Source organism: Manis pentadactyla, chromosome 5, assembly GCF_030020395.1.
Source record: "Manis pentadactyla isolate mManPen7 chromosome 5, mManPen7.hap1, whole genome shotgun sequence".
Taxonomy (NCBI): Eukaryota; Metazoa; Chordata; class Mammalia; order Pholidota; family Manidae; genus Manis; species Manis pentadactyla.
In genome coordinates, this window is record NC_080023.1 from 134,674,237 (window position 1) to 134,699,209 (window position 24,973).

At 38.9% G+C, this 24,973-nt stretch overlaps 1 protein-coding gene across 1 annotated transcript in view; it reads right to left on the reverse strand.

Annotated features, from left to right (window-relative positions):
• Positions 1 to 24,973, reverse strand: part of PCSK2 (proprotein convertase subtilisin/kexin type 2) — a 269,306-nt gene that overhangs the window by 67,971 nt on the left and 176,362 nt on the right. The window contains exon 6 of the mRNA XM_036892214.2: positions 3,062 to 3,138. Within this exon, the coding sequence (XP_036748109.2) occupies positions 3,062 to 3,138 (77 nt within the window). The remainder of the gene's footprint in view (positions 1 to 3,061; positions 3,139 to 24,973) is intronic.

The following is a 24,973-nucleotide window of genomic DNA, read 5'->3' on the forward strand; positions in this document are numbered from 1 at the left end:
TAAATAAATCAAATAACAATTTAATTATTACTAAACATAATAAAAAACTTAAATAACAATTAACCTAACAGTATATCAATTATACTTCAATAAAAGTTTTAAAAAGCCCACAAAAACACCTCAACTAACCACAAGCATCTATAGACCCAAAAATGTACAAGAAATTCCAGTATGTATTAGAAGAGGAGTCAATGTTTCCAAGGATTTGATACTTACAGAAAAGCCCTAAAGATTTAAAATAGGAAATGTCAAAGTTGAATGCATGGGACTTCGATTATTTAATGTTGTATGTGCATGCCAGCTTGCGTGATAAGAATTTGGAATGTAAATCAATCATATATTGCTTATTCTTTGTATTTTTCTCATTCTAGAATAAAGACTACTTCTTAGGTGGGGAAAAAAACACATATAGTCACAGACCAGTGGAGCAAACAAGTTCCCTGCAATAGTTTCAACAGATTAACTGGGTTGAGAAAGAATTTCTTATTATTTCTCTTTTCTTTTATCTTTCTAAAGTGGCCAATAATTGACAAAACAGTCAAAAGAATCTAGAGTTTTAAGTCATGGGGGTAAGAGACACTCCATGTCAAAAGTTATCAGACATGTTTCGTACATCCTCAATTCCTAAACAAACACACACTCCCAAACACTGCATGATAATTTTAAAGTTGCAGATAAACTTGATAGAGAGTAAATTGTGGTACTAGGTATCAGCAACGATCTCTTAAAAATACTGCAAACTTGAATTGTGGCTTCTTCTTTATTCTTTTCTACATTTTCTGTAATTGCCAAGCCCACCCCAACCCATGTGCCCTGTCTGTGTGCCAGACATTCTCTAGTCAACTTGCTAATTGTAGAGACAGAGTCTAACTATCTGATTTACTGGGGACCTGTCTCTGGCCATGATGTTTTCTGTGTTATATAACAAAAATGATGCTATAAAGAATAAAGCAGTTTGCATTTGGAAACATTTATGAAACTTGGGTTCAAGTGTTAACTTTGACATATACTAGTTGTTTGACCAAGGAAGTCATGCAAACTTTGTTTCCTTATCACTAAACTGAGAATGACAACATTTGTTTTATCTCCTATGAGTTTGCCACAAGAAGTAGAAGAAATGAGTAAACTGCTGTACACATAACATATGTTTATACAATTAATTAAAGCTCTTATGTTCTTGTGAACTTCACCCAAGAACATCAATAATAGGGAAGCACTAGGTTTAAAACCTAGTTGATTTTGACCATTCAAGCCATACATCTTTATTTCTTGATATTTCTTTTAGGCAATCAACCACTTGGGCAAGAATTTTTAGTGGAGAATAAACAGACTGCATTACATGTTTAGCAGCAAAAGGCTAAAGAAAAGTTCCACCTTTGGATGGATCACTGGGTATTTTACATAGTAGGATGCCAAGCAATACTTCAAAATTATACTAAGAATACTGTAGTGCACATTTGAAAGTTGCTAAGAACTAGATCTTAAAAGTCCTTATCATAAGAAAAACCATTTTTTAAACTATATATAGTGTTGGATGCTTACTAGGTTTATTGTGGTGATCATTTTGCAGTACATACACATTCTGAATTGTGTATGTTGTACACCTGAAACTAATATAACATGTCAATTATACCTCAGTAAAAAATTACTTCAAACCTCTGCCAATTACACTTACTGTTTTGTTGAAAGTGACAACATGAACTGTTATAAGGTTATAACAGAAACACTTTTCAAAAGCATATAGACACAGATCAGTGGAGCAAACAAGGTCTCTGCAATAGTTTCAACAGATCAAGTGAAATCAGCATGCTTTAAATCACCTTATGGAGGGTTGAGAAAGGATTTCTTATTATTCATCTTTTCTTTTATCTTTAATAAAGTGGCAAATAATTGACAAAACAGTCAAAAGATAATTTTAAAGGAATTATTCTAGAGTAATATCATGTTAAGAAAATCCAATAATTTAGAAAACATTGCCCTTCTTTATAAGGAAGTCAAAGAAGAAAATCACAATATAATTTAATGATGCATTGAGATTATTTTGCTGCTTATATTCAAGCCCTAAAAACAAACAGGGCAAAATAAAAGACAAAAGTAATAAAACTAACTAAAACAACAATAATTTGTTAAGGGATGCATAAAACAAGAAGATGTACACAGTGACATCAAAAACATAAAATGTTGCAGCGGGAAGAAGAAATGTAGTTTTGGAATGTGTTCAAATTTAAATTGTTAACTTGAAATAGACTATTATATGCATAGGATTATATATGTGAACCTCATCGTAACCACCAAGCAAGTATTTATAGTAAATACACAAAAGAAAATGAGAAAGGAATCCAAACCAACATTAAAGTCATCAACCCACAAAGGATGAGAGAAAGGAAAGAAGAGAGGAACAGAGAAGAACTACAAAAACAGCTAGACCCAAGGAACAAAATGGCAAGACATTAACATTAGAACTACCATGTGATCTAGCAATTCCACTGCTGGGTGTCTATCTGAAGAAAATGAAACTTGAAAAGATACCTGTACCCCTATATCCATTGCAGCATTATTTACAATAGCCAAGACATGGAAGCAACAGCACAGATGGAACTTGAGGGTATTGCACCAAGTGAAATAAGTCAAACAGAGAAATACAAATATCACATGATTTCACTTAATGTGGAAACTAAAACACAAAACCAAACCAAACGCAGACTCACAGATAACAGAGACCAGAGTGGTGGTTGTGAGGGGGAAGGGAGGCTGGGGGTGTGAAATGGGTGAAAGGGATCAAGAACTGCAAACTTCCAGCCATCAAACAAACAAGTCATTGGGATGGAGTATGCAGCATGGGGAATAGAGTCGCTAATAATGAATTAACTTTGGTGACAAATGGTTAACTAGACTTACTGTAGTGACCATTTCAAAATATATACAAATGTGCTGTACACCTGGAACTAATATAATACTTGGGTCAACTACACCTCCACAAATAAAAACAAAAACACAAAAACCCTGGAGTGAACTAAAACCCCCAAACCTAAAGTCAGACACTTCTTGATGCCCAGTTTACCTGTTGAACCAGTCATCTGTGTATCGAGGGTAAGGATAGGGGTCATTGCTGCTGAAGTCATAGCTTGCTTCTGCATTCTGAAAAACACAAAGTGGCTCATTAGAGCAGTTAAGCCAGAGCCCAGGCGAGAGAAAATGCTGTGAGACACAACAGTTTTATGTTACAGCTCTTCTGTGGTGGACTGTGTTGGTGTGCCGCTCTGGGCCAGCCCTTGCAGACGGTGGCAGAGCTGAAGTGTGTCCTTGGAGCCTTCTAGCCTCCCTTTATCCCCTTGCCCAGTCCTACTCACCAAATCCCATTTCAAGCCCTCAAAGAGCTGGAAATTTGAGTCCTGTGCTGTCCAGGACTGTCTGCATTTTAAGATGTTACCACTTGTTAGTAAATGGGGCTCACCTGCAATCTAGGACTTAGGTCAAGCTTCCCTGGACTTATGGTGGGAATGTTCTAGTTCTCATGTCACAAGTGAGGTGGCCTCTAGAGTTTTCTTGTTTGATGTAGAAGACTCACTTCTTGCTCCCTGCTTCAGGCTGACATAGGCTTATCTCCCTTACACTTAGGGATGTTAAATCCCCTGTCCAAGCCTCTAATATTGGCTAAAATACCAACCTCATTTATTAACTCACCAAAGATCATTGGGAGTCTAATATGTACCAGAGATGTTTCCAAGTATGTGAATGCAATGGTGACACCCCTGCCCTCGGGTAACTTATAGCCTACTTGGGGACACAGACATCAGTCAAATGATTAAACAAATAAAGATATGACTGCAAACTGTGGGATTCTCTAACCCTATAGCAGGTGGTTACAAGTTTAAATTCTATGCAATCCAACACCTCCATTTTTCCATTGACAGTCTTTCCCCAAAGAAATCAATTTATGTGTTCACTTAAATAATCTTTAAGTGATTTCCTGTTTTACTTTTTTCCATTCAGGTCTTTAGGTGATGTTTTATTTTGGTCCGTGGTAGGAAATGATCCACCACCATTTGATGATTAGTCCATTCCTTTCCCCCTGCTTTCTCTGCTTGCCCATGGAGCTGAGCTCTGGGAAGCTCCTCTGCACTCATCCTATTCTTCTCCCCTTTGTTTTGAGTTCTGCAAGAAAGATCCCGGGTTGTTTTCTGGCTCACAGTGTGCATTGGGCTAGGGAACACTGGGTTAGAGGCATATTCCAGCTTGGGTGTTTCTCAATTCCATGGGTCCTGGACACTTTAAGAAATTGTTCTCCTTTATGAGAACAATTTAGTTTGTGACACACTTTAGTGTGTGAATTCACTAATTCAAGAGCAAATTCACTAATTCCATTAGTTTGGTTCCATTTATTGGGCTACTAGTCACCAGTAGTTGTAATGATCAGAATTGTAGTACTAATCTACTTAAATAAATGGTGTGCTTGGTGCAAAAGTCACCCTGATGTTTGTTTAAGTCTTTAATATTAACATTTTAGTTTTATTGAGATATAATTGATAGACAAAAAATTATCCACATTTAATGTATACATCGATGCGTTTGGACATATACATACATCATCACCATGACCAAGGTAGAAAACATATCCATCACCACCCAAAAATTTCCTGTGTTCTTTTGTGTCTGTGTATTATCTCTGTTCTTGTTTTTTTTGTTAGGAACATGAGATCCAGCCTGTTAACATATTTAAAATGTGCAATACTATATTGTTGACTATGTTGCCTAGCAGGGCTCTAGAATTTAATCATTTGCCTAACAAACTTCACACCCATTGAAAAACAAGTCCTATTTCCTCCTCTCCATCACACTGCTCAAAATCTGGACCATCACTGTATCTTGGGTGTTGAGTAGGACCATCCTTTATTCCAGGATCTAGGTCTTCTTCAATTCCTGGACTGTAGAGAGGTTATCTTCCTGTTTCCACTGGCCATAATTATTGGCAAATTGCCATTCTGCTCCTCCTTCTTCACTTAGATCCCTAACTACCTGCATTCGCCTATGAAAATTTAATTCTCTATCTGGTCTATAATCCCCATTTCTGGGAAACCTTTTCAGATTTGGCATTTTCCCCCCTTTTCATGAGCTATTTGGACCTCAGTTCTTTTGAGGGATACTATTTTGAAATAGAAACATATTTGTCTTCCCTATGTATGTTCAGTTACCCTAACCTTCCCTGAACTTTTGAGACAAAAGCATTCTTAGGTAGAGTTGGTAGAGTGGAATAACAAGAGAAACACATCTTAATATTTTTTCTTTTGGTTTCAAAACTGAGGTTGAAATTTAAACAACACATTTGGAAGACTATTTGTTATGCCTGGTTTGTTCTCCATAGAAGAGATTAAAATTCTCTGGTCAAGGCAAGATGAGTAGAAAACTCATTGAGCCATCATTGTGGGGCCCTCAAAGGGCCTCTGTGTGTTACCTCTTCTTCTGAGCTGTTTTCGTGGAGTGGGGTGGGGGAAAGTTGGAATGTCCAATCTCAGAGAGGTCTGGACTCATCCTAGGACAGGGGCAGGAGCTGCAGAACAGATGTCTCTGAGGCATCTTAGCTGAGGGACTTGGGGTGGCCCCACTCTGCATTCCTATGACCCCCAGTGCAGAGCAGGGTGCAGCAGAACATTCCCTGGGAAGCTGCGATTGGCAAGAACATGATGGTGAGAAGCAGCTGGCCTAGAAAGTTCAGGGGTCAGGACAGTGAGGATCCAGGGTTCAGGCAGGACCTGCATGAGCTGACAATGGAGGCCGGTGGGAATGGGGACCCAGGGTGGGCAGATGATGAGACACAAGCACTGGAACCCCAACCCCCTCCCCTTAATGCTATGCTAGTCCTTCCAAGCTTGGGGCCATTTTGGAGGGAGAAGGGTTGAGGCAAAACCTTAGATGACCAAGGTCGAATTTCTACCATCAGGGCAATTAGGCTGGCAGATAGAAATGAAATTCGCTTAGAGGAAAATAAAATCAAACTTTACTGTGCCTTTGTGTTTGCTGCATAAGCAAATAACCAGCTTTATAAGCTCTCTACCCTGGCTCACATTTATGGCTCATAATTTCACCTGTGGGCTGGGCTGAGGCCTTTTGGTTCCTGGTCCTGGCTCTGGAAAAAATGGCTTGCTCTGAGGTGGATGGGGGCTAGAGGGAACAAACAGAGAGTTCTGACAGCAGAAATTGTAACTAAAACTGCACAAAAATCTGAGACCACTTTTATAACAACAAGAAAGACCGTGTGTTGTCTGGGCTAAATTCACCTTTGAATGTTGGAATGGATGATGACTTAGGAACTCTGTTTTGTTGTCTTTACAATTAATTTGATGACTAATGCTTAATTCCTTGATTCCTCATTGACTATTAAGGAAAATGAACAGTTATTCTTGTTTGGCTGTATGTTTTCTGGCTAAAAAGCAAATAGTTTATAGCAAGAAAGAACAGTGAGAAATTTTTTGCAAGGGTTCTGTTTATACTTTTATAGCCAAAAAAATGAATCATTTATTGATTTGAATTGCCATGTTGTCTTCCATAAAATTATTTGTGTATAAGAATAAACTAAACTGGCCTTGAGTTATACTAGAATTTCTAAAATAGCCATTAACATGGACTTTTGGAAGGAAGTGGTGTCTCTGTAAATTTAATGCTCTGTTCATCCTAGGCTAAGCCAGATGCTTGTTTTGGTTTGAATTTTTCTATAACTTCTCCTAAAATGCATTAGTCTATTTTCTTGCTTTAGAAATACTATCTATTTGGTGAACATAATTTAATCATTGATGACTCAGGACCAGGATGATTCAGAGTCCTCATTAAGAACCTAAATTATCATTGTGCCATTGCTCAGAAAGTGAAGATTGGGCTGAATCCACACTGACCTCAGGGCTTCCCTGGAAGTTATTTCTAGGAGAAACTGATAATGGCTCAATTTCTCTTGTTAGAGTTCAGTGAAGGGAAAAAAAACAACTCTGGTATTTAATAATTCTAAGAAAGGACAAGGGACTTACTAATTGTCATGAAATCTTCTGACTTGTTACCTCTGAGGTGCTGTGTTCATGTGGCCATCAAAAGCACAGGCTGACAAATGGCACATGTCACTCTAGGGCTGGTATCACCATAGAGCTGGTGGTAAGCCCAGTGGCAACCATGCCCATTGCTTCAGTAAACCGAGCCACTCTCAGAGAAGCTTCTGTGGCCCTTGAGACTGAAGCCATTTCTGGCACTGCTACTTGGCTCCCAGATCTGGAATATTACGCCTCTGGGACCTGTGGCCTTTCCTTGGGGAGTCATACAAGACAAATGTGTCTGCAGGCATTGGCTAGGAGTAGGGAAGACGAGAGAGGCATTAAAGCCAAACAGATCTGGTTCTGAACCTAGGCTGTTTGGTCTTGGCAATTGTCTTGTTTTATGGAAACCACAGTTTCCTCATCTGTAAGATCAGATGGTTACACTGAAACACCTGGGTTGTTGTGAGGACAGAATGAAGGACTAGATGCAAGCCAGCAAGCACCTTCCCAGCGCAGTGTGGCTCTGCTCTCACCTCCTGTTTCTCCTGTTGTGTCCTGCCCTTTGTTTGCCTGCAGAGATGCCTGAATCTGGCCTACCTCCTGTTTTGTAAACCAAGTTTTGTTGAAACATAGCCATGTCTATTTGTTTATGGATTGCCTCTGGCTGCTTTCACACTGTAACAGCAGACTTAGGCAGTTGTGACAGAAGCCCTCAAATCTTCAAATATTTATTATCTTTTATAGGAGGTGTTTATCAACCCTAGACTAACATCCTACTCTTGGGCTCCCAGGCTGCCCTCCGGTAGCCTGAGGCCTATACTACCATGTCTCACTCAGTCCTTGTCTTCCTGAGGAGCCCTCTTCCTCTGAGACATACCTGTTCCATGGCCTGGTCTTTCTAGGTGGGCTATAGCTGCTGAAAAGAAGTCTCATATAAAGTAGCCTCATTACATTGCTAAGAGTTTGAAGGTTACCTTTCCTGGGTCTCACGCCTATCAAAGGTGGGTTTTAAGGTGTTACCATGGTCAGAAACTGGGGCTCAGCCCACTGGGGTGCTCATAGAGGCAGAAGAGAAGAGAAGATCTTGCTGGAATGGCTAGAAAGCCCCACCATTGTTTGCACCATCCCCCTGTCCATCACTGGTTGAAGGCTGCTCCTAGGGGCACCAACCCTCCAGTTCTGTCTTTCCATCTACAAGCATCCTGTCTTTTCCTACAGCCAGAGCATTACCCTTGGCGGAGAGCAGCAGGTATTTGCAGTAAACAGCCCTGGGGTGGGCCAAGGTAATGCCCAGGTGACGTGGAGATATGGTGTCTGCTACACAAGGTCTCACCCATCTGTCATTTCTGCGTGTGATGCTGCATTACCATTCTAACAATAACAGGCTTTCTTAAAGGCCCATATATTTAATATGGGAGTCCACTGGTGTGACGGAACAGATATTTTTAGAGCACATAGGAGCAAACTCTGCTCTGACCTCACAATCAGGAAAAGGCATCTTTAACCAGGGCTGCTGGGTACAGGTGTACAGGCTGTGGCCCACATATGGGTGCATATGCCCAAGGGGAGCTGTCAGGGCCATCCTGGATTTGTCAAACCATGTGCCGTGGGTTGGGGTTTTAAAAATAATTGGTCAGCCCAGAGAGGCCACCATTTTCTCATTTGTCTTCTCAGTAGAGGGCATATTTTCTAATTTGTTTGCTTAGAAGGTGGGTACTGTTTTGCAACTCACCCACTGGTAGGGAGCACTTTATGTGATCTCACACAAATGCCTTTAAGTACTAGCATATCTTTGAGCCATGGCAAGAAATAGGTCTCCCTAGTTATAGTCGCATAGAAACTCAGACTCAAAAGAAATTATACCAGGGAGACAAGATGTCCCCTGTGAAATGTCAAGTAATACAAGACTTAAATAATATCTCAGACAACAGGAGTTTATGATTGTGAGTACAGTGTGGCATTTGATTAATTGCCAATATTAATTCTGCAGCTATGGGAACTCAGAATAAGAAAGTACATCGCATTTGTCCCTTTCTTCAGGCTTGCTACTTTCCCTCAAGGCATTTAACCAAATAACCCAGCTAGGAGCTGTGTAACAGTATTAGCTGAAGTTGCACTGTGTTCATGGGCTAATGAAAGAGAAATGAGTTTCCCTAGATAGACTCTCAAACTGCAACCATATTGCCCCAGAACAAAGCTCATCTGTATGGAAACTGAGCAGCAAAATAGCCCAGTCCATTAGAGTCTAAGAATTTTGCTTTTGTGCCTACTTGCATCTAATATGGTCATGGCTGAATGTTCCCAACTGTGCCTATTTTGATTTTCTTCAAATAATTCTCCTACATGCACTGGTTTAACGATAATGTTCAGCTTACTTTTGACTGAAACCAACATTAAGGGGATTTATGTCTATATTAAGTCTGGCTATAAAACTTAATGAAATTTAGCATTTCTCCAGGACTCAGAAAAAAAAAATGCAGTCAGAAAATTGAAATTTTTCTTTTCTACTCCCAAGATTTCCAGAGTTATGTGGTTTTCCAGTGACAGAGTGTTCTCTGTGGATCTGACACCTCCAACCACCACTTCCTTCTTGCTCCTGGAAATTCCAGCACCTTCTCTAGTCACTGGAGTAGTCTCCAGGTAAAAGGAAAGAGGCAACATAGTAGCAAGCCTGGGCAAGTACCACCATGCCCCATGCCGTGCCTTGGACTACTTTTTATATTTAACAAAGCTGAGCAGCTCCATCCTTTGGCCCTTAAGTTCTCTCTTCACAGCAGATCTGAGAAAGGTTCTAAGCACTAAACCTAAGAAGAGACAGTATTAATATTAGTTCTTAGTGGTTAACAGTTTCTAAACTAACAGATTGCCTTTACGTTTTTCAAAGGGGTTTAAATGCTGTTATTTTAATATTCCCCAAAACCCTGTAGGTTAGAACAGCAAATGTACTGAAGAAAGAAGTGCGGCTGCTACTATTTCTAAGAAATAGTCAAGGCAGCCCCTCAGGATGGCTTCTTTAGTTATCTCTGCCTGTCTATGTCATCTTGGCTCATTTTGCTATTTTAGAAGGTCCATGAAGCTGTATTAGGGTAGATTGAGGCTGATTCCCATGCCTGAATTTTAAGAGGCACCCTAAAAGCGTGACTACCTGGGGCTGACCTGATGCATTCAGGAGAAGCTGCCACTCATGGTAATTAATCTCCGAAAGCTGGCTCTAAGACGGTCCAAAACCTGCTCAGAAAAATTTTACATCTTTATTTTCACCAGCTGCCAACTCAAATGTAGCATTTCCTTCATTTATGGCTGTAGACTCCAGCCTGGATATTATTAGCAGTACCTGTGAGCTTGTCACCAACATGCAGTTCCTGTCACATTATAGTCATTGCAGATATGCTGAAATATCTCTTCTACTCACTCCTATCTGCCACTAGGCTTTGTTATGTAATGCATCAATAAAGAAGGATACATATCACCATCTCACAAATATGTGTTTTTCTTTTCATAAGTGTGTTTCAATAAAATTGCTTTCCTAGATTATCATAAGTATTTTGTTTTATGAATTTAAAATATAATTCTGAGAATGAGAGAAAGAGACACTTGTGTACACAGATGGTTGGTGTGCAAATTGGTACAAATTAGGTAGAGAAATTTGGCAATATCTGTCTAAAAAAATGAAAGACTCACAGACTTATTAACTTAGTGATCCCATGTCTGAGAATCTATCCTAAAGGTATGCTTGCACACATATGAAATATTTAAAAAAAAATATTTGTATTCATGGCAGCATGATTGTAAAAGTGAAAGACTAGAAACATTTAAAGTGTCCAGTATGGGCAAAGAATTAAATCAATGGTGGTACATCCTATGGATGCAGTCTTGACAAAGGATGACATATGAGGCCTACAATGAATAGTTACCTAAGAAATGTTGTTCAGTTAAAAAGGCAACATTTAAAATAGATTGCAGAGTGAGCTCCCATTTGCATAGAAGAGAGGGATGGTAAATGCATAGAGGATTTCTGGAAAGATATACACAAGAGCTCTTGTATAGTGTTTTGCTTCCAGGAAGAAGTATGGGGTCTGGGCTGGAAAGAAGACGTAATTTTTGTTGCATAACCTTCTATTTTGCATAAAATATTTTTTTGCCATAATAATAACAGGTAACATGTATTGAGTACTTCTTTTGTGTGGGGGACTCTTTTAGATGATTTGTATGCATTAGCTCCTGCTGATACGTAGTACTCTTATCAGCCTCATTCAGTGAGCAAGGGAACAGAGAGGCTGAACATTCACCCCAGGTCACACAGATGAAAGGCAGCAGAGCAAGTATTTAGACCAGGTTTACTGGCTCCAGAGTCCTCTCTAACCCTGCAGTCTTGCCACTCTGCATCAGAACCATAAACATCACCTTCTACTTCATACATTGTTTACAAGAGAAAACACAATACCTAACAAATAATAAAGAATAATTCAGTGGATTTGCTCCCTAAAATGCCAGTGGTTCATTCTGTCCAAATCCAGGTATACAAATCGAGCCAATAATTAATCCCCCACTGAAACACTCCTCACTAAAGAGCCTGGGAGGACATCTCTTACTTTGTGTGATCCATTCACTCCTTAGCAGTATAGTTTTATTCAGAGAATTCTCTCTACAGGGCAGACAGATATGGTGCCTTTGAGGCCTAAACCAGAAATACGCCTCCATAGAGAGAGTCCTCCTGCTTCCAGCAGCAAAGCTCGCCCATGCCTTTCATCTCTATTGATGACATTCCACTTAGAAGTAAGACCTCTTTGAAAAACAATCATTGCACTGTATATGAGACAAATAGCATGGATGACTGGGTTCTTCAGAAACTGAAATCTTGGAAATGCTTCCTTTTTTTCCAGAGCCCCTTCAGCACTATTTTGTGGCCTTTGGGATTCTGAGGACACCTGGAACGTTGCTGGTGTTCCAGGAGATGCTGGCGCATGATACCTTAAAGACATGGCATTGCAGGGCCAGGCTGTGCCTCCTTTACCCCTTCACACTCCAGTTCTTCTCATGCCAATGACAGCTCTCCGTTAGTGCTCCCATGTCCTCAGTACCGCCTTTCCCTGCTAATCCGTCTTATCTGACAGAGGCGTCCAGCTTGAGTTGCTTCCACTGTGTTTACTTTGACAGTTACTCTATCTATGTCAAGGGTTATTGGTTGTTTTTCTATTTGAAGTAGTGATTTATAATTTCCCTTTAAAAGATATCCATTTATGTTTTAAAAAGTGAGTCAATTTAAGGAAATCTACTAGGTAAATAATTACACTTATAGCCAAAATTGTGAAGGTGTGTTTGGACGGGTTGGTGTTTGGGAGACACTGGAATAAAGCAATGGTAATATTTATGGCTTCAAATTCCCTCATTATCAGCAAAGTCAGCCTTAAGAGTGGCCCACAAATTGAGTACCTATACAGGGCATCTGGACGAGTAACAAAAAAGACTTTCTTTCCTCAAATCTCAATCCTGTCACTTGTCATTTCAACATTATAGCTTCAATCCTTCATAGTCAGTAGATGGTTGGCCTTCAAAGGTCTTCATACATGCATGCATCCAGCCAAGCATTTATTATTTTTTTCATTGAACAAATATTTCTTAAAAACCAAGTATTTGCCAGGTATTGTGCAAGTCACTATTAAAGAGGAAGATGATTTAAAGGCAAGTCCCTTGCCTTTAGTCCTCATGAGCTAATTAATACATTAGTTATGGACCAACACCCCAAATTTCAACAAAGTCTTAGTTAACAGCAAACAGTGCTTTTCAACTCAGGCTGCTCCCTGGATTCACCTGGGGAGCTTTTAGAAATATGAATACTTGAGTGACCCCTAGATTCCGACTTAATTGAACTGGGATGGGGCTGGAATTTCAGTAGTATGAAAAAATACCAACAGCTCTTCAGGTGATTCTGATGTATACCCAAGATGGAGATCAACTGAGCTGACACTTCTTTCCTGGCCAACACTCCGGCCCCTTTGCTGCTTAAAGTGTGGCCTTTGGACCAACAGAACTGATATCACCTAAAAATTTGTTAGAAATGCAGAATCTCAGGCTGCACCCCAGACTGGCTGAATCTGAATCTGCATTTCAACAGGATCTCTAGGGGTCTTGCATGTGCATGTTGATTCTTTTATTTGTAAAACTGGTGAGTGGGGCCAGGTTTGCTTTTGGTCCTTCACTTCCCATCTGCACCTCCACCATCTCCTATTCTCTTTATAACCTTCTCTCACTTTCTTTCCACCTTAACTCTTTGACACAAAGAAACTGAATTCCATAAGCCACTCATATCTGAGCATGAATAAGTTTAGTACATTGCCCTTCCCAATATTATCTGCTTTAACAGAACAAACAGACATTGGAAAAAGCCCAAGAACTTAATCTCTAAAGTAGAGATTGAAGGGTAGTATTATAGGAATATCAGGAGCTTCTTAGAATCTCTCAGAATGAAGCTCCTTCCGTGGAGAAGTTCAGTCCTGAGAACAGGGCTGTCACAATGGGTTACTCTGGTTCTGGAGGAGAGGCCCAATGAACCAAAGGAAAAAGAAAGCGAGATAAAGTGTATGGACTATTATGCATAGTATTATTGGATTCTCTGTGCTTCTGGTGAGGGAGAGCTGTTAGGGGATTGATTCTGCAAAAAGAAGAGTACAAGTTCAGAGTGAAGGCTTTCCTGCTGTTAAATAATTTTTGATGAATATTAAAGTTTGAATTATTTTTGCCTCCTGCTGCTTAAAATAAAGTTTCTGTCAAAACTAAAGATATACACCAAATTACAAACTAAATGCCAAGCTGTTTTAAACAGAAATAGGAGTTAAACTGTTTCTTTTAAATGTGTTTATATTTCAGTGCATGCTTATTTTTACACCCTGCCTCTTTCCTGAAAAGAAACAATTGTTTTGTGGATTCTTAACAAATGATATAGAAAAACTAAAGGTAACTGTATGCCCTATGTAGTAAGATATAATTTGGGTTTAGTTAAAGATGAGGGGGCACACAGGTAAGCACAAGTGTGCTGTGATTCTGTGCTCAGTCATCGCTTGGCTTCAGAGCCCAGATTTGACGTCTTTGAATATAGATACTATTGTGCAATCTGAGCTCATGACTCATTCCCCTTAGGTGAGTGCCCTGGAACTGGTCAATTCTCCCAACCCTGTTGGATTGCTCCCCTTTCCCAGTGGCCTGGACAGCTGAGGTCTCTCTGTGACCTCATGAGGACAAAGCAGACCTGGAGTGAGCTGGATAAATGCAGCTCATGGCAGTGCTGCGAGCTTCTGTCACTTCATTACCCACCACTTCAGGAGAGGGTGACACAGGAGCAATGGCTAATTTCAGGTTGAAGGACAAGATGTGGGTTTAAGAAAGGCAGTCAGAGTTAGCCTTGCTAACTTAATAAGGGAGTAAGGAGAGCAATCACATGGGGTGACTGAGAGGTGCACTCCAGGACCCAGGGCAGAAGGGGGCAGCTCACAGTAGCTGTCCCGGTGGAAGATGGAAGGGGCTGGGAGTAGCTGGCTCTGAAGGCAATTCAAGCCCGACTCTCGCATTTCCACGAAGATTGAGTGTGCTGTTGAGGCCTTGCAATAGCAGCAGTGTAAATCAGCAGGAGGAGAGCAAGACACAGTTCTGGAAAAGGCATCAGAAGATAATGTAACAGCCAGGGTCTAAATTTGTGTTGTCAAGGTGACGAGGTACAAGTCAATTTGTGTCTCCCTCTTTTGGTTGGGTGTCTACGATGCAGGGACAGATGCTCAAGGTTTCTCCTTTGACCTCTGTGTGTGTTCTGCTTGCCTTTGAATGTCTGCTGAGGTCAAGGCCATTCATTACCTTCGAGTCCGTCCTGGGAGAGAGAGAGACACTGGTTTACAGCCCTCCTGGTGAAACTGACTACACAACGTCTGTATCACCAGCCTTTCATTTTTCAGCCCTAAAAATAGCAAAGATGAGTTCATGGATAATTGAGTCACCTCACTGAAGCGACTCCTAATATCATTTATTGGAGACTTTGTCTTGAACACATCTTACACAATGTTTTTCCTCCTGCCTAAGCACAGCAACATGAATGATGAATATTTCACACAGGTGTGTCTTGCTATCATACCTACACATACAAGTTTTATGTATAAATTGCACATGTGAATAATTCAACACACATTAATTTCAGTTGGACCTGACAAGAGTTTTGAGACTTGAGTATTGTAACCCCCATTTTGCAGATAAGAAAACTGAGGCTTAGTGAGGCTATGTGATTGGCTCAAGGGTTTTCAGTAGAAGTGGTTGGGTCAGTACTACAAATGATCTTTTGACTGAGACTCATTCTCTTCTCTTTGGATTGCATGGCATCTACAGATCATTCCTGTGGGAAAAAGTAAAGAAAAAAATTATGAAACTGAGGACCTTGCTTTTCCCAGCACTCTTGGCACTGAGTGGGAAAGTGAGGTTAAGACCTAAGATATACTAGGTGGCAGCCAGATGGGGTTTGGGCAACTCAGGAACTCAGGCCATTCACTTTCACATCTATAATAAATCCAACTCAAAAACTTGTCAGCAATCTTCTCATTTGTCTCTCTCTTTTTCTTTTGCTTCAAACTGTTTATCTCTACTTTGGTGAATCTTTTTAGGATAACCTTGCTAAGAGGAGAAGATGGAAGTAGAATGTAGCAAAAAGGAAGACAAGGCACGAAAACTCAGTGTTTATAGTGAAAACACATTGAGTGGATATGTTCCCTTTCATGAAGAAGTTGTTTGAGGTTTACCTTTGAACAAGACTAGTTTTATGTTCCCAGCTAATATGAAATGTGACACACAAAAAAAGACTGATCCCCAACTGTTCTGGAGAAAGATTAAATGCACTTCTGGTTCCTTTTACAGTTATTCATCATTTTAATTGGTTTTGAAGCCAAAAAATTTTGACAGCATTTGTGATGGGAATCCAAACTTCATAATTCATAAGCTATGGAAAAGTGATTACAGCCCTCATTTGGAGGCTGTGCACGTGGCTTATTAAGTGCTGCAAGGATGGACCAGAATTAACATTAATCACATGATCACTTTGTGTATGAGAGTTGCAATAGTTGAATTATGGACTCTGGTCCCTTGGAAAAGAAATATTCTGCCCTAGACCTTTTGGGGGTGCCACGTCCTCCACTTGCCAACCCTGCTATCATCAGCAGTCTCAGTATTTCTACGAATCATGGAAAATGCTCATGTGGCTGCCTTTCCTCCCACTCCTCGGTTGTCTCCCTCAGCTCCAATGACTCTCCTTTGATTCCATCTCGTATTCCTTGATCTTCTTATGACCCAGAACAGTGACTGTCAAAATCACAAAAGCCACATTTCATTCTCAACTCTTCACTGAGTGCTCTCCTATTTCTTCTCTTCTTTATTCACTGGTACATCTCATCAGGGCCTGCAAATTCCTTGCCCACTCCACCCTCTTTCTGTAACTTCTCCATGCCCTTTAGCACTTGCACACTCCCTGTCAACACCAGACTACCTCCCTTAGAGTTTTCAGGGTCAAGTTCTCACCCCTTAGCATCACTGCCCAGGCCACTGGTGATCAGCCTACTGCCAGTGCCCTCCAGATCAGAGGTCACCAAACTTTCTCTGGAAGGGCCAAATGGTACATATTTTAAGTTTTGTGGGTGATAGAGTCTATGTCATAAGGACTCATCTCTGCCTTTGTAGTGGAAAAACAGCTATTGATGATATGACAACAAGTGGGTGTGGCTGTGTTCCCATAGAACTTTTTTTACAGACAACAACAATGACAAAAAGGCAATGGGTAGGCTGTAGTTTGCAGAATACTGCTTGCTGTGTTGAAGTGTGTCTCCCAAAAGGGTACGTTGAAGTTATAACTCTGGCATGGAAGACCTAACCCCCAAAGAGTGTGACTTAGTTGGAAATAGTGTCTTTGCATATGTAAACAAGTTAAATGAGGCCATACTAGATTGGAGTGGGCCCTAAATCCATACTAGATTGGAGTGGGTGTCCTTCTGAGGAGGCCATGTGAAGGGGTGGAGACACAGAGACACACAAGGACAATGGCAGGTGTAGAGGTAACAGAGTGATGGGTCTACAAGCCAAGGAACACCAAGGGCTGCCCATAACAACCAGAAACTAGGAGAAGGGCATGGAACAGATTCTCCCTCAGAATCAACCAGCCTGTTGATTCCTTGATTTTGGACTTCTAGCATTTGGAACTGTGAAAGAATAAATTTCTGTTGTTTTAACCCACCCAGTTTGTTGTACTTTGTTACAGCAGCCACAGGAAAATCATACACAGCTCTAGTATTATCTTTCTCCACTTTCCTGCATGCAGCTGTATGCATGCCCACCCTCCATGCTGGTTCATCTGTTTGGAATTCTCTCCTCCCTAAATCTGGCTAACTTGAGTCAGCTTATTTAAGAGGAGCCCTCCCCACATGCCACTGTGCTATGCATAGGTATCCATCCATAATACTTGCACACTTTGCCACCTCCAGTTCATGGTAAGTGGTTCAAGGATGTAGGCTGTTGTTTTCTCAGTACCACTATACACAGACTTTCAGTGATTGCTGAATGAATGAATGAACTAATTGCAAGACAAATAATTTTCTAGGGCATTTTGTTGACTCTAGGGAGTTATCAGGTGGAGCTTGCTCATTATTCTGCACATTAACAAAATTATTAAAATAAGATTGCTTGTTTTTGAAATAAGGCGGAACAACACAAGTATGCTTCCAAGGGCTTCCAGACCTTTAAAAATTTCACTTTTTCATGACTTGCATTTTTATTTATTAAATGTTGATATCCTCAAACCTCCTTTTTTTGTGTGCCAGTATCATACCACTTTATTTATATGGTGTTTAGCTATAGTTGTGTTGTAAGCAGAATTATTTGCATATTTTAATTGCATTTGCCCTTATTATTTTAGAAAAACTAGAAAATAGACAAATGAAATAAGCTGAAGTAGAGATAAAAATAGAAGTCTCATAAAAGTAATTCAGTTGAAACAAGATAGCAATCATTAGGTGTGCTACAAACAGCAAAACTTCATTTGAGTACTCAATGAAATTAACTCAGCTGTGTTCAGTTGTTGCAATAGAAAAGAAAAATGTAAAATTATTTATCTTTTTGAATACAAATCATCAAAAATTATGTCTAATAGATATAATAGGGCCTGTATAATTATGGTTATATATTTTTATTTTTTAGCTCTGGGAATATATACACATTATAAATTCACACTTAATGTTCAAATTTTGTGGACTCCATATATTTTCAAAAAATTTCAAATGCAAAAATCAGAATTCCATGTAAATTCATTTCATTTGGTTAGAAAATCAGTATCTATTTGTCTATAGATCTCTATGAAACTTTTAAGATACAAAAATTGGTGGGAAAAGGACAGGAAAGGAGTTTCTTGGTTTAGCTTGACTTAGGGCCTAAAATAAAAATGGGCAAATGATTTTATGGACTCACTGGACTGTAGCCATAAAAGCTAACATCCTGAACTTCTTATTCCATGCTGGGGACGTTGCTGATATGGATGGCCAGACAAGACCAGGTCATAGCTCATCCACTCCCAGACTCATGTCACTTCGGTGAGAACAGTGTTCATGCAGAAGAGCATTTTCAACCCCTAAGGCAACTGAATGTTTCTAGGCTCCTTGCAATCTGAAGCCAGTCATATTTTCTAGAGGTTAAATAGCAATTCAGTTACAGTCTGACTCTGCAACCCCCAAATAAAGGAAATCTTAATTTCACACAAAAACATGTATGGGAATGTATATGGTGATTTTTTAATTGTCAAAACTAGAAGTCGAAATATTCTGCAACTGGAAACTGGATAAACAAGATGTGGTACATCCACACAATGGAGTGCTACATAGCAATGAAAAGGAACAAGTCTTGATATATCTACAAGTACATGTATGAATCACAAATGCATGAAAAAAGCCAGAACCAAAAAGCTATATACTGTAGGATCCTGTGTACATGATGTTACCTGGAGAAGGCAAAACTATAGGGACAGAAAATAGATGTGTGTTTGCCAGAGGCTAAGGGTGGAGGCTGCAGAGGAGCTGACCCCAAAGGGGCAGCATGAGGGAATTCTTGGGGTGTTGTGGATGTTCTGTCTCTTGATTGTGGTGGTGTTTACATAATTTTAATTTGTCAAAACTCATAGAACTGTGCACCAAAAAGAAGAAATTTTATTTTCTATGAAGGAAATGTGAATTAAAAAACACCAGTGGGCTCCCTGACTGGAGGGATTTTGTGTGGTAATAAGTAAAGTGCTCTTATACTGATGGAGTACTAGAGATGATTTCTAGTTCTAGCTTTGGAATGTACTGCTTCTTCTTTTAAATATATATATTTTTTCTATTCTAGAGAACTATTTTCAACAAAATTGACTCCTGGTGGGCCATGAATTCTCTCTGACTCAGTCAGCAAGATGCTGAAATGCCTCTGTTGGTGTTTTTCCTGTTTGTGCAAAAGGCTGAGTTTCCCTCAGGGTCATATTCTTTCAGGTTCAGAAAGAGTTTAACACCATTTAAGGAAAAAAAAGTACCTTAGGAGATACAACCAAAATGGGTTTGTTGGAATAGTGTCCTACTTTCTAAAGGGAGAATGATATGTCATGGGGTTCTTTGGGATAGGGAGGTAGGATGGAACTCTGTTTCTGAGAACCCAGCATCCTTTCCTCAGGCCTACGTCCAGTTCTTGCTTCCCATCCCCACCAGTAGCTCATTACTCAACACTTAAGATGAGACCCTGCCAGCAAGGGCAGCTCCCTTTAATTTATCTTCATCTCTGGTTAATTACTGTAATTGACACAACACTGTTTCTATCCCTATATCTATTAACCAGCAAATGTTTAAGTCATAGGCTCTCAATTCTCATTAATCTCTTTGCTTAAGAATTTTTTTTCAAGTCATGTATTTTATTTTCTCTTTATGGAAATTTCAAGTCAGCAGTGAAAGTAGGGACACGTTGGTCTCAGTATCACCTTTGTTTTTCAAGGGTGTTGGGGTTTTTTAAACATTGTTATATTCTCTCCACTTTGTTTTCCCTCCCTTTGAGCTCAAAATGAGAAGGGATGCTCATGGGAGCACTATAAATTGATTCAGTCTTTCCAGAGAATAATTTGATAAGCTTCATCAAAATTAAAATTGCATATACTACTTGACCCAGAAATTTAACTTTTAAGAATTTATTCTAAAGGGATAGTCACACAAGAATTCTAAAGTCAATGTTCAAGGCAATATATTCATTCCATAGTTTATAATAGCAAAACATTGGAGGAGGATCAAAGTCAATTTGTAAGGGCTTGGTTAAATAAATTATGGTGCCATCATGCTAGGGTAAAGAATATGTTGTCACATAGGACAGCAGATGCCACAAAATGATCTACTGTATGATTCCAGTTTGGGGAAAACAAATCTGGAAGGATTCACACAGAACTGCTACATCACCAAAATTGGGAATTCAATGGGATTTGTAGTGGAGGGTTAGGAGAAGGGAGAAAAGAGAAATTGCAGTTTTAATTTTATCTACACTTCTGTAATGCCTGAATCCTTTTTGTGCTAAGCAAGCCTCCTTCTATATTAAAAATGCAAATAAGGAAAAAAGCAAGAGTAATACAGTTCTACAAATTTGGTGAACATGATTAAACGATTTCCCTTTCAGCCTGCACGGTGACTGGAGAGTTTCCAAGTATCTTGATATCTGTTAACTTCTTTTATGCTTGAGATACCTTGGGAGGTGGGTGGGCATATATCATCTCCTAGGTGGGCAGTGAAAAAGCTGAGCTTCCAGGACATGGACAGGATCCCACTCTTGTTCTTTCCACATTCACAGGACATTTTTAGTAGTAACTGATTTCTAAATTGGATTTTTTGCTAATACATTGTTTTAAAAATTGTATTTTTTTTTGTATAGGCATACTTTTATCTTTGGCAGACTATGCAATGTTAAGTGTGCAGCTTGATGAGTTTTAGCAATATATGTACCCATGTAACCATCACAGCAACCAAGCTATGGAACATTTTCATCACATTGCAAAGTTCTCTCATACCTTCTTATCTCCACCCACCTCGGTCAACCACCCTTCTGATTTCCAACACCATAACTTAATCCTGCTTGATTTTAGAATGTCATGTAAGTGGAACTAGAAAGTATGTACTCTTTGGTTTGCCTTCTTTAGCTAACATAATGCTTTTGAGATTTGCCTATTGTGTGGTGCATATCAGTGGTTTGTTTTTTGGGTTGTGGACAATTATTTCATTGTATAAATGCATCACAATTTTATTTATCCATTCACTTTTGATGGACACTTAAATTATTTTCAGTTTTTATGAATATGAATAAAGCTGCCATGAACATTCCCATATACATCTTTTTATGAACACATGTCTTCATTTCTCTGGGGTAAAAACTCAAGGCAGGGATTGCTGGTTGCATGGCAAGTATGTGTTTAACTTTGTAAGAAATTGCTAATCCTTTGTCTAAAGGGATTACCCCATTCCCTCTAGCAATATATGAGGTTGCAGCTAGTTTTACACTCCTTTAGTCACATCTGTAGGTGTTTTCCCATAGGGCAAAGTCTAAAGGAAGCTTTCAGTAGTAGCAGTAAATGCAGTACTGAGACCTCACCCATTTTAGTTCCCGCCCATCCCCAGATTATAGTTACACAAGATAAATGAGTCCTGGTCCCCACCTTGGGAATTGAAACCAGAAATCTAGTAGCTGGTGGTCCCTGGAGAAGCAAAGTCTAAGAAGCCTCCAGGACTGAGCATATTTTCACATCCTTTCCATTTACTAAAGAGCTTTTGCTCTTTAGATTCATGCAGTAGATATTCATTATTTTTCACTTGAAAAGTCTCCTTTTTCTCCTCTATTCTTTCCCTGTATCAGTTGGTGTGTTGCAGACAGACACAGCTGTGGGAACTGATGACCCCAGATTTTCATTCTGAGATTCTCTGCTACAAGCATATCCAATATTTCTCAGGAAGCTCTGTGCCCATCATGAGCTGCAGCCACACACAGGGGATCTTGGGTGGACTTTTCTATTTTTAATGATTGTCATATATATTTGTACAGCAAGGGAGGTTTTCCATTACAGTGGTAGCACATGGTTACCTTTAAAAATAAATTATTAAGTTAAAATAGTAAGCCAATTAGGTAAAAATGATTAAATACAGAATAGTACAGGGGGTCATGTTTAGAAAACCCCAGCTTTGGTCCAGTTCCTCACTAGCTATTAGAAACACTTGTTTGAAACAGAGTAATCAGCAATTTAAGATAGAGTCTTATATAGTAAGGATGCTATCCTTGAACCTTTGGTAACCACGAAATTGAAGGCTACAATAGATATACACACACACGAGAAAAAAAGAAAGAAAAAAGGAAGGAAGAAGGAAGAAAGGAAGGGAGGAAGGAAGGAAAGAAGAAAATCTAATCACAACACTAAAGAAATCCATCAAATGACAAGAGAAGAGTATAAGAGAGGAAAAAAAGAACAGAGAGGAGATATAAAAACAACCAGAAAACAATTAATAAAATGGCAATAAGTACGTATTTATCAATAATCACCTTATATGTAAATGAACTGAATGCACCAATCAAAAGACATACAGTGGCATAATGGATAAAAAAATTAGACACATCTATATGCTTCCTACAAGAGACTCATTTCAGACCCAAAGACATTCCCAGACTAAAAGTGAAGGAATAGTAAAAGATAGTTCATGCAAATAATAGGGAAAAAAAGCAGGAGTAGCAGTACTTATATCAGACAAAATGGGTTTCAAAACAAAAAAAGTAATAAGAAACAAAGAAGGACATTGCATAATGATAAAGGGGTCAGTACAAAAGAAGATATAACCACTATAAATATCTTTGCAACCCAATATAGGAGCACCTAAATATGTAAAACAAATACTAACAGAGTTAAAGGGGGAAATAGACTGCAACACATTCATTTTATGAGACTTTAACATACCACTCACATCAATAGACCAACCAGACAGAAAATAAGTAAGGAAACAGAGGCACTGAACCATACATTAGAACAGATAGACTTAACAGATATCTAGAGAACATTCCACCTAAAAGCAGCAGGATACACATTTTTCTCAAGTGCACATGGAACATTTTCCAGAATAGATCACATACTAGACCACAGAAACCTCAATAAATTCAAAAAGATTGGAATTGTATCAAGCAGCTTCTTAGACCACAAGGGTATGAAACTAGAAATAAATTACTCAAAGAAAAAAAAAGCCTACAAACACATGGAAGCTAAACTACATGCATCTAAATAATCAGTGGATCAATGACCAAATTAAAACAGAAATCAAGCAATGCATGGAGACAAATGAAACAAAAACTCAACAGCACAAAGACTGTAGGATGCAATGAAGTCAGTTCTTAGAGGAAAATACATAGTAATATAGGCTTACCACAAAAAACAAGAACAATCTCAAGTAATAAGCAGTCTAAACTCACAAAGAAACTAGAAAAATAACAAATGAAGCTCAAAGTTAGTGGAAGGAGGGACATAATAAAGATCAGAGCAGAAATAAGTAAATCAGGGAAGAATAAAGCAATAGAAAAAAAATCAATGAAACCAGAAGCTGATTCTTTGAGAAAATAAACAAAATAGACAACCCCTAGCCAAACTTACCAAGAAAAAAAGAGAGTGTACACACATAAACAAAATTACAAATGAAGAAGGAAGAATCACAACAGACACCACAGAAATAGAGAGAATTATTAGACAATACTATGGAAAATGAAATGCCAATAAAATGGACAACCTGGGAGAAATGGAAAACTTTTTAGAAAAATACAACCTACCAATACTGACTCAGGAAGAAACAGAAAATCTGAACAGACCAATTACCAGCAATTAAATTGAATTGGTAATCAAAAAACTATGTAAAAACAAAACACCAGGTACAGATGGTTTCACAGCTGTATTCTACAAAACATTTAAAGAAGAGCTAATACCCATCCTTCTTAAAGTATTCCAAAAAGTAGAAGAGGAGGGAATACTTCCAAATTCATTCTATGAAGCCAGCATCACTCTAATACCAAAACCAGACAAAAACACTACAAAAAAAGAAAATTACAGACCAATATTCCTGATGAACATAGATGTAAAAATCCTCAACAAAATATTAGCAAACTGAATTAAAAAATACATCAAAGAGATCATCCATCATGACCAAGTGGCATTTATTCCAGGGATGCAAGGATGGTACAATATTCATAAATCAAACAATATCATATACCACATCAACAAAAACAAAGACCAAAAATCACATGATCATCTCAATATATGCTGAAAAAGCATTTGACAAAATTCAACATCCATTCATGATAAAAACTCTCAACAAAATGGGCATAGTGGATACATACCTCAACATAATAAAGGCCATATATGACAAACCCACAGCCAACATCATACTTAATAGTGAAAAGCTGAAAGCTTTTTCTCTAATATCGGCAACAAGACAAGGATACCCACTCTTTTATTCAACATAGTACTGGAAGTCCTAGCCCTGGCAATCAGACAACATAAAGAAATAAAACATCCAAGATTGGTAAGGAAGAAGTTAAACTGTAACTCTTTGCAGTTGACATGACATTATACATAGAAAACACTAAAGACTTCACCAAAAAGCTATTAGAACTAATATCTGAATTCAGCAAAATAGCAGGATACAAAATTAATACACAGAAATGTGTTGCATTCCTATATACTAACAGTGAATTAGCAGAAAGAGAAATCAGGAAAACAACCTCCATTTACAAATGCATCAAAAAGAATAAAATACCTAGGAATAAACCTAACCAAGGAAGTGAAAGACCTTTACTCTGAAAACTGTAAGACACTCATGAGAGAAATTAAAGAAGATACCAATAAATGGTAATCTATCCCATGCTCTTGG